This window comes from Trichoderma virens (assembly GCF_000170995.1).
Source record: "Trichoderma virens Gv29-8 chromosome Unknown TRIVIscaffold_5, whole genome shotgun sequence".
NCBI classification, from domain to species: domain Eukaryota; kingdom Fungi; phylum Ascomycota; class Sordariomycetes; order Hypocreales; family Hypocreaceae; genus Trichoderma; species Trichoderma virens.
In genome coordinates, this window is record NW_014013744.1 from 1,812,634 (window position 1) to 1,822,308 (window position 9,675).

The 9,675-nt window shown below is 49.2% G+C and overlaps 4 protein-coding genes across 4 annotated transcripts; 1 reads left to right on the forward strand and 3 right to left on the reverse strand.

Moving 5' to 3' along the window:
• Positions 1-432: 432 nt before the first annotated feature.
• Positions 433-1,267, reverse strand: TRIVIDRAFT_37069 (uncharacterized protein; the record flags this gene model as incomplete). Its single annotated transcript, XM_014102513.1, has 2 exons — positions 433-764; positions 871-1,267. The coding sequence occupies 2 exons, from the start codon at positions 1,265-1,267 to the stop codon at positions 433-435; spliced, it is 729 nt and encodes a 242-aa protein (XP_013957988.1).
• Positions 1,268-3,096: 1,829 nt separating this feature from the next.
• TRIVIDRAFT_86489 (glycosyltransferase family 31 protein) lies at positions 3,097-4,833 on the forward strand (the record flags this gene model as incomplete). The annotated part of the gene is made up of 3 exons (XM_014102514.1): positions 3,097-3,716; positions 3,785-4,247; positions 4,310-4,833. 3 exons carry the CDS (start codon positions 3,208-3,210, stop codon positions 4,682-4,684), a joined length of 1,347 nt encoding a protein of 448 aa, XP_013957989.1.
• Positions 4,834-4,934: 101 nt separating this feature from the next.
• TRIVIDRAFT_37772 (uncharacterized protein) lies at positions 4,935-6,605 on the reverse strand (the record flags this gene model as incomplete). Its single annotated transcript, XM_014102515.1, has 3 exons — positions 4,935-5,094; positions 5,160-6,351; positions 6,455-6,605. The coding sequence occupies 3 exons, from the start codon at positions 6,603-6,605 to the stop codon at positions 4,935-4,937; spliced, it is 1,503 nt and encodes a 500-aa protein (XP_013957990.1).
• Positions 6,606-7,073: 468 nt separating this feature from the next.
• TRIVIDRAFT_73820 (uncharacterized protein) lies at positions 7,074-8,369 on the reverse strand (the record flags this gene model as incomplete). The annotated part of the gene is made up of 3 exons (XM_014102516.1): positions 7,074-7,572; positions 7,630-8,133; positions 8,189-8,369. The coding sequence occupies 3 exons, from the start codon at positions 8,367-8,369 to the stop codon at positions 7,208-7,210; spliced, it is 1,050 nt and encodes a 349-aa protein (XP_013957991.1).
• Positions 8,370-9,675: the final 1,306 nt, after the last annotated feature.

Sequence of the window (9,675 nt, forward strand, 5' to 3'; positions counted from 1 at the left end):
CTCGAGGCGAGCGATAGGGGTGAAAATGCCGAAAGTTCGCATCGCGTTCTCCGACCGACATTGTCCGAATCCGACTCGGAGCTCCTCGAAGCACATGCGAATATTCTTGCTTAAGGCCATAACTTGGAGAAGCTCGGGCATGCCAAGGCTGCCGGTCTAACGCTAGCAGATGTGGTTTCAGGGATGTTTTTGATCAGTGTGGGCCAAGAAAATTTATCTGATGATCTGATAATCGCGCATCCATGCACCTACCTGTACTTGGCAGCTGATAACCTTGTACTATTGTTAGTAGATACAGTGGTTTATTGCCATTTCTAGAGTCAAATGGAGTAACGTAGAGTAAATTCACATGCTAGAGTACATGTACATACGCCCCCCAACCGCGAAAAGACGAATTATTAATGTCATAAAATCCAGACCGCTGCCCACCGTCTATGCTAGTTTAGGTGCAAGATCCGAGCCTCCAAACTCAGGGTAGCCCTTGGATTTCCACTCCGCAAAGCTCATTCCTCCAGCAAGAGATGGCATCTTAATCATGAGAGGAACATCGATGTCTTCCTCCGTCCCCAAAACTTCAGCCTTGTGTATAATCTTTTCGTCCAGTAGTTCAAAGCCCATCTTCTTATACAATCCAACTGTTGAAGGAGAAGACTCGAAATAGACGGGCAGACCCGCTCTCTCACCCAAGTCGAGGCCCCATTGTACAAGCAATGCGCCGGCCTTGCGTCCTTGATGCCTCGGGTCGATGCCTATAACATGACAATCTAGCAAAAGACGGGATGAATTAGTGGGAAGTCGTGTGGCTTGGCATGCAACATCGCGGCAGCTGAGGCTGAAAAGGTGGATCTAGCAAGGGATTGATTGACTTACAGATATAGCGCTTGCCTCCAAAAAGTCTTTCTCTCACCTCCCATAATGGGTTCAGAATCTTCTCAGCCCTCTCTCGTTGCTCTCCCGCGAGCCAGGGTACCCCATGGTTTCTCCGCTCTTCCTCTGTTCGTTCTGATAGGTAAACATCGCCGAGGGCCATGCCAATAATCTCTCCAGTGCTCGTATCGACACATTTGAAGGTGTATTGAGACCCGCTGGTATGCCAGTAGGCCAATGTTCCGGCAGCGTGTGCTTTTTTGAACTCATCGTCGATCACTCCAGGAAAGAGAATCTCGAGCATAATCTTCCCCATTTGGTCGTTCTGAAAGGCGTTGAAGTAGACATCATAGACCTTGGGGATGTCTGGAATAAGTGCTGGAAGGACCACTTGAACCATGATGAGTTCTTGAAAGGCTAAAAGCTTGCTGTTTCTGAGAAGTTGTGTAACATCAACGACACACTGCTGAAGTCGAAAGCATGGTTGGCCATATTTATAGGTCAGAGACAACTTAAGGCTCCCCTTGAGGCCTCGTCTGGAACTATTGTTTAATGGAACTGATAGCAACCTTGGCATGTGGCGCACGGAGGCCGAGGAAAGTAGCAAAAAAACTCGTTTCTTCGATGACTAGACTCGGTGCAATGGTTCTCTAGTCGGGGAGTCTGGAGGCACCGAGCGCAAGGTCAGCTAAGGATGGTGTTCTAGCTTGACGGATAGGGAGCAAACTTCGTGTTGGGCGCCTGGCACTGACCAACTTGATCCAATAGCTTCCATTAGCGGCATGTATATCCGAAGGAAGCCAGGATGAGAAGAAGACTTTTGCTGGGACCGGGATGGCCAACCGATCTTGCTCCATATGGCTCGTGGGTCACGTCAAAAAGTATTAAAGTTATCTGATCCGTTAGTAAATAGCACCGCTGGATGCAGCGTATACTCGTAATATCGGAATTGTTTCCGACCGAATGAGTGATAACGTTGGCTAAACCTGTTGGTGGTTAGAAGCAGAACGTGGTGCGGAGTTTCGACCAGGAAGATGGAATTATGCGCGGCTCTGATGGGAACAAGTTCTAGACGTACCTCGGCTTCTTTCCAGTCTCCATCTTTCTCAGGACAATGACTCCAAGTGAAATAGCTTTATTGCATGTAATTTTTGCGCTGCTTTCATCTACCGAAGGAAGCTGTGAAAGAAAAAACACATTCTGCGGTGGCCGGCCATGGACTATAGTTGAAGTGGGACCCTACGGCTGTTGGCACTTCTCCGTACAATCTGTTCAAAACGCATGAGGCAGCCGTGTTCACGATTGGTGAAATTGTTGAGCCAGAGAAGCACATATTTGTAGCTGAAAGATCCCGTAAGCTAAGTTGATCATGATAATGTATGTTCTTGGAGATGGGAGCTGGGCGTCTCTTTGTGCAGAATCTCAGGCACAGGCCTCCATCTGGCCTGCGAAATCCCTTCCCACAACGCGACAAGGGCCTTCTGCCGTGAGGTTGGCCATTTCGTCATTAGCATATTTTTCAGTCAAGCTACTTACCAGATAGAATCCACACATGATCTTTTATAATAGGAGCATATGCGCCGTGATATTCACTGTAACCAGCACATGCTTACATGATACATGTTGAAGGAGATGCCTCATCCACTACACACGCTATGGCTGAATGTCTGAGCCGCGGACCCGCAGGGACGTTTTCGTATTGATCAAATGGTATTGCCAACAACAAGTGCAACTAGCAATCGACTCAATGCTAATAATTATGTATTGCCTAATAAACCATTCTCGTCAATTGAGGTCTAAGAACTTAACAACACCGAAAGGGGCTTGCCCTTGGGCTGGAGGAATGCTTCCTCCAGAGAAAGTTAGGCTATCAACATTAAATTATCCCGAGCGCCACTCTATTGACAGGTATCCGATACCTGCTAATTCATACTCCTCTCAGAACGTTTGCATGTACCAGGTTCAAACGGCCACACCCCATCTAGGCATAGTAAGCTGCCTCACCAGCGGACATCCGCCAAAAAATCGGCATCCTAGTCCTCACTGTGGCTGTGAAGGGGAAAAGGGATCGCGAAATACGAAGTAGGGCATTCGAGTTTCGACTTTAGCTTAGTTGTCGCGTCTTCGCTTTGGTTTCTGGCTTTGGTTCTGTGCAAGGCCCAAGGCCATGTACAGACAGCAATGGCGCTCTTCCCCAAGCCTGCGGAGACGCAGCATATCGGGCTCTTCCTCTTGAACAAACGCCTGATCCGCATCTTCATTGGCGTCACCGTCTTCTTCCTCGTCGTTTTCGGGCTTCTCTGGCGTCGACAGCATGATGCCTTGCCAGCGTTGCCGCCAATGGGCTTTAGCGAGCCGGACGGCTACTATCCATACGAGACAGTCAGCGACTACGAACCCGTGTCTCTCGATCCAACCAACAAATCGACTGAAGATCTTTGCGCAACGTTCCCCAAGCACCTGCTCAGCCTCATCCAGCCTGTGCTCAAAATGGGCCATGGCGAGGATCGCACAAAGCTCGAAGCCCAGCTAGACAGCGTCAGCGCGTGCTTCACTCCCGACGAGCTACTCATCTTCTCCGATCTTGATGAGCGCATCCGCAACCACACTGCAATCGACATCCTTGCGAACCTTCCGTCCAAGTACTACGATCAAGAATATAACCCAGATATTGGGAATTACCTTTTGCAGAAGGAATTGAGGCGGAATGGCACGCTGGACATGGATAAGGAGGCAACGAAGCGCGTCAATGGCTGGATCATTGACAGGTACAAGTTTCTGCCTCAGATAGAGCGTGCTTGGCTGTTGCGACCAGATAGACCATTTTACTTCTTCTACGAAACCGATACGTACGTAGATGTCCATGTTCAGAAACTATAATGCCGGAGTTGGAGACGCTAACCACACTCTTTTGCAGATATGTCGTTTGGGATACGGTATATCGATTCCTCTCAACCTTCGATCCTGATACCCCGGTATACATGGGCTCTCCATCGCCTGGACGCCATGATAGCAATCGCAACGATCTCAAAACGTGGTTTGCCAACGGTGGCCCGGGCTTTGCCCTCAGCCGCGCAGCGGTCAAGGCGCTTATACACCGTGAAGTGTCGCCACATGGTCAATACAGTGGACCGTCCGTCAGTGAAGAATGGCTACCCCTGATCAAGGACGAGTGTTGCGGCGATAGTGTTGTTGGCTGGACTCTGTGGAACAACGGTGTGGCTTTGCAAGGTTATTGGCCCATGTTCAATCCTCACCCGCTGCACGGGATTCCATTCAGCGATCGTTATTGGTGTCAGCCTATAATGACGCTGCACAAGACATTGCCAAAGGACATGGTTGAAGTCTGGAAATGGGAGTTTGGGCAAAGGAAGCAAAATGTATGTTGAGGACTTTTCCCTTGTCCAATTTTTCAAGGTTAACATCTAACATTTGTTTTTAGCGCCCATTGCTATACGCTGACTATTGGAACTTCCACCAACCTGGCACATCAGGCATTTTAGAAAACTGGGATAACGGTGACTGGGACGCCTCCAAGTCCGGCCCGGGTGAAGGGATTGACTCGTTCGAGAAGTGCGAGGAGGCGTGCAAAAAAGACGAGAGTTGTGTTCAGTGGAATTGGAGAGGAAGAGACGAAAAGGAGTGTGTTCTTGCTCGGTCGTTTAGATATGGAGAAGCACGACAACCAGAACAGAAAGACGACAAGTGGGTAGATTTCAAGTCTGGCTGGCTCAAGGATAGACTTGACAAGTTTCGCAAGGAGAAAAAATGCGATGTGGTGGAATGGGTGGGACCAAGCATTACTCGAGTATTTTGAGCATTGTTGGACATAAGTAGAGAGCTGAATACCCGTTGATGCGATGCATGGACTTAACGATTGGATGGATTTTACTGTATGGGATTGGCAATAGGAGCATGTAGATAAAACACGTATATAGCTAGATCATGTATAGCATTATCAATATCAGCAGAGTATTTGCAACCAATGAGAACAAAGCTGGTCATCGGGTATCATTTCTATCAGAGAGGCGGCGTAATATATACTCCAAGCGCGAACTCTTTCTGTCTTAGTAAACGTAGCGGAAGTAAGGGTTCTCCTTGTCCGTGAGGTCTTGAAATGCAAGCTTTGCTCGCTCAGCTTCATCTTCCAGCAAGGCCATCTTTTTTTTGTTTTCAGCCCGTAGGACAAAGTACAGCATGGTCGATGCAACGATGCAAATGATATAACTGTACTCAGAAAGTTAGCCACTTGCTTGATGAGCACCGCCATTTCATCAGTTGGATCGTCATACCATATTATCAGACCAAGCCATAAGGCAGGATAGTGACGGCTCTTGGTTTGTGACCATATCAGTTGCGGGCCAACAATGTTTCCAACGCAGTAAGCAACAAAAATTGTCGCGGCCATGAAACTCTTCTTCGTATGGCCCGCCACGTTGGCCATTCCAATCGTGATGATGAGACTGACTGTGCCGCCGAAGAAACCTGTGATGGAATATCCTACGATAGGAGCGGCAGCATGATGGCTCCAGGTGCTTTTCCAGATGATGGCACAGCCAGCAATGACAGGCAAGCAGGTAAAAATGAGCATAAAGATACGAATATTTTTGACTTTCGAGCCAATGTAGCCGGTCGCTAAAATGACAATGAAACATAAGCCGCCAAGAGGGAACTGGAAGAGGATCGATTGGAGGGTGTTCCAGCCGAATGTCGATACGATGAGAGGTCCAAAGCCGCTCACTGCACCGTTGACTGTGTATGCAGATGCCATCATCACAAAGATTAGCCAGACTTTAATATCCAAAACGGCCTCTTTCAGTTGAGATGACTTGAACTTTGTGCACCGCACTCCAGTTTGTCCATAGCGGAGTCTCTCGACCGCTGCAAATCGCTCTTCGTTAGACAGGAACCAAGCTGAAACTGGCGAATTCGGTAACGCAAAGCAAAAGAGGCCAAAGATGAATGTGAGTGAGCCGCCAAACAGATATATGTACTGCCACCTCTTCAGTCCTCCACCTGTAATCTGAGCAAAGCCATAGTTCAACGCTCCGCCAATGATGGTGAATAGCCCAGTGCTGCTGAACCACCAACTTTGCCGGAGTGACTGTTCAGATTGAGTGTAATATCCTGAAACAATGCACATGAAGCCCGTCGGGATGATGCTCTCCACAAAGCCTAGGAAGAAGCGCTGAACAAAGAGGCCCTGCCAGGATGTTACCGCTGCAGTGAGCATGCAGATAGCAGACCAAAGAATGACAACAGCTCCAAGGATTCTACCCATGTCAAAGCGCTGGAGCGCAAATGTCATGGGGTACAGGCCTCCCAGCATGCCAAAGTAGAAGAGAGAGGTTGCCCAACTGAGGCGCCTGGTGTCGACAGTTGGAGGCACGGTCGAGTTGTCAACAACACTCAGCTTGAGATCTGCAGTCATGCCAAAGAGGGCAGCAGAACCAAGGATAGCTTTGTCGTAGTAGACAAGGCCATCTATAGACACAAAATCATGTCAGTATCACTCCACTTTGTTCCCTTCCTTATATTCAACCGCCTCAACCGGGCTGTGAGTTGTAAAAATGAGGGGAAAACTGACATCCGCATATCATTGCTGGGATCAAAAACCAGTCTATCTTCCTGATGGCCCTTGCTTCCACGACAGGATCAATGCTATGTCGCACCTCGCCTACCATAGCTACGGCATCATCCTTGTCAGATGGGTTTCGATTCGGCACAGCGTCGTCCATGGCTGAACAGCAAGCGAGCTGGCTAGTTTATGAGCTTGGAGTCGATGATGCAAGGCAGACTGAGATCAATCAACCACAATACCAACGATAAAAAGAAGAAAAATCTTGAATTTGACGCAATTAGAAAAAAAGAGCTCCCAGACGAAGAGAGCTTAGTGTCCGATTAACGGTACGATAACGAAATGGTATAGCTAAGCTAAATTGCAAAAAAAGAGCTAGGGATGTTGTTCATGATCGTTAATTGGTGGTTGGAGGGGGAATGCATCGGTTAGAACCGGGCACTGTGGAGCTGAGCCAGAACTGAGCTCTTTTAAACCCATGCCGTGAAGCTTGTCTGCGAGTGCCGGAGAGATCATGGTTAGGCTACTCAACAGATGGGGAAATGGAGAAGTCATTCTATGTCATTTTGATTAGTTAGTAAGTGAAATGCTAACCGTTTTACTTAAGAATGCAAATAGAGACCAAAATAAGCAGAAATAGAAATATCATTCGCTGCCTGCCAATGCGTCTAGGTCATACAAAACTATATACATTTCTGTTCAACATTGTTGAACTCATTAACTTTGGGGTATTTTTCTTTCTTCATCTTTTTGTGCAACATTTTACAATTTGGAGGGAGTCTCGTTGGGGTTCTTGACCTCGACCAGCAGCTTTCCGGTGTTGGAGCCCTTGTACAGGTCAACCAGTCCCTGCTCAGCGACCTGGAGGCCACCGGGGAGGATGTGCTCAGTCTTCTTGATCTTGCCCTCGGAAATCCACTGGGAAAGCTCCTGGCGGGCCTTGCCGTAGTCCTTGATGTGGTCAAAGACGATGAAACCCTGCATCTTGATGCGCATGGTGATGACCCTGGAGATGTTGCTGGGGCCCTCAGGATTGGTGCTGTTGTACTGGCTGATGCCACCGCACATGACGAAGCGGGCGTGCTCCTTGGCGCGGGCAAGGCACATGTTGAGGATGTCACCACCAACTGAATAGGCATTGGTTAGCGAGGGGCTATATCAAGCACGGTAACGGATTTGCTTACCATTGTCAAAGTAGACGTCAATGTACTTGGGGGTGGCCTCCTTGAACTTCTCCTTGAAGTCGGCATCCTTGTAGTTGAGGGCAACGTCGAAGCCGAGCTCCTCAACCAACCACTTGCACTTCTCATCGTTGCCAGCGATACCAATGACACGGGCGCCGTTGATCTTGGCGATTTGGCCGGCAATGCTGCCTGTAGCACCAGCGGCACCAGAAACGACAACGGTCTCACCAGCCTTGGGCTCTCCGATCTTGGTCATACCGACCCAAGCAGTGAGGCCAGTCATGCCGAGGACGGAGAGCATATCCTTGGGCTCCCTCAAGCCGGGGTAGTTGGAAGAGGGCTCAAAAGCACCCTCACGGAGGACCGCATACTGAGTCCAGCCAGTGAAGCCGCAAACATAATCGCCAACGGTGGCCTGCTTGCTCTTGGAAGCAAGAACACGGCAGACGGAAGCACCACGCATGGTCTCGCCAATCTGGACAGGGGGAACATAAGATCGGACATCTAGAAAATGGTTTATTAGATTGACAAGGCATGCGAAAGGACAATGGAGAATTACCATTCAGCCAGCCTCGCATGGCCGGGTCGAGAGAGAGGTAAAGAGCCTCGACGAGAACCTCTCCATCCTTGATGTCAGCCGAAGTGGGAGCAGGAGTGATCTTCTGGTTGAAGGTGGTGCCGGGAATGATATCACCGGTGGGCCGCTCGGCGAGAACAATAGACAGGTTGTTGACAGCCATGATGAAGAGTGAAGGTGAAAGATGTCGTAGGAGGCAAAGGGTGATGCACTAGCAGAGATGGGATGATCTAGCTTGGGAATTCAAGACTCGAAGCAAATCTGGCGCGCACAGCTATCTTTATACTCGCATCTCTGGTCTAAGCGTGGCCGGCGCTCCAGCTAGCATTTAGTAAGTATCGACAGCGGCGGCGGCGACGGCCTCAAAGCGGTTGTTTGCTCCATTGAACTAGGGATTCAGCGTCTGAAACAGCAACATGGAGAGTCCGACAGTCCACGGAGACCCGCATTGCGTGGTGTCGTACATAGTACAGCACTTGTCCGCTGTGCTTAGCAATTTGAATTCAAACTCCTGTCGATGGCCTCGGACGTGGCCCGCAGGGATGGAAACTCCTGCATTGGCTCTATCGAAACGTCAAAGCAAGGGGAACCAAACAAACCGCAGCGATGCAACAGAAAAAACCCGTAACCAGCGGCTCCCCACAAAGCCACTAGGCCCGCCATTTCGCAATGGGGATATTCCTCCGGTGCGGAGTTCGCCCTCGCCGTCGAGTGCAGCTCCGAGCGGTGCACCTGTGTCTTTCGGCCGGCCGGCCGAGTCCTTCTTTCAGAAAAGAGCCCGGCTGCAGGGTCACTAAATCCCGTCTTTGCATAATTATGGGGGAGAGGCGAGATACCGAGGTTTTCGGTGTCGAGAGCGGTAGTCGCAAAGACATGGGTTGAGATGGATTTGAGCCGCAAGGGGAGATTCAGGCCCGGGACTATCACTAGCACAGCACATCAAGAAAAGGAGAGAAAGAAAAAAAGACAAATGTACAATGCACGTATAGGTACGACACTCCGCAGATCCTCGGACATCGACCACTTGGTATGACAACATGAAGTACATGCAACCCTCGCAAAAAGATAGTCTCGGTGAAGATACAGATTCAGTCAAATTCCCGCTTGCGCCGCTTTGCGGCTTTTCGTGGCTTCTGTTTTGACTCGCTAGTGTCCGATCTGCTGGCGCTGACCTGATTGGTAATCCCAGAATTAACTTGGGCTAAGTATGCAGCAACTTTATGTTGATCGAGTTGATAGTGTTTCAGAGTATGTCAATGCTGTACAAGAACCTGTCTTGAATGGGTTATTGTAACAGGCTATTGTTGTTGCAGTGTCAATATAAACATAAAAGGCTGTCTTCAACGACACCAAGATGTAAGCATGAGCTTTGTAACCTTATAATCGGGACATAGGTTGTACAAACAGGCCACAGGGAGACTGTGGACACAGACACAAAATTCTATGACGAAACTCCGCTTCTCGAAACA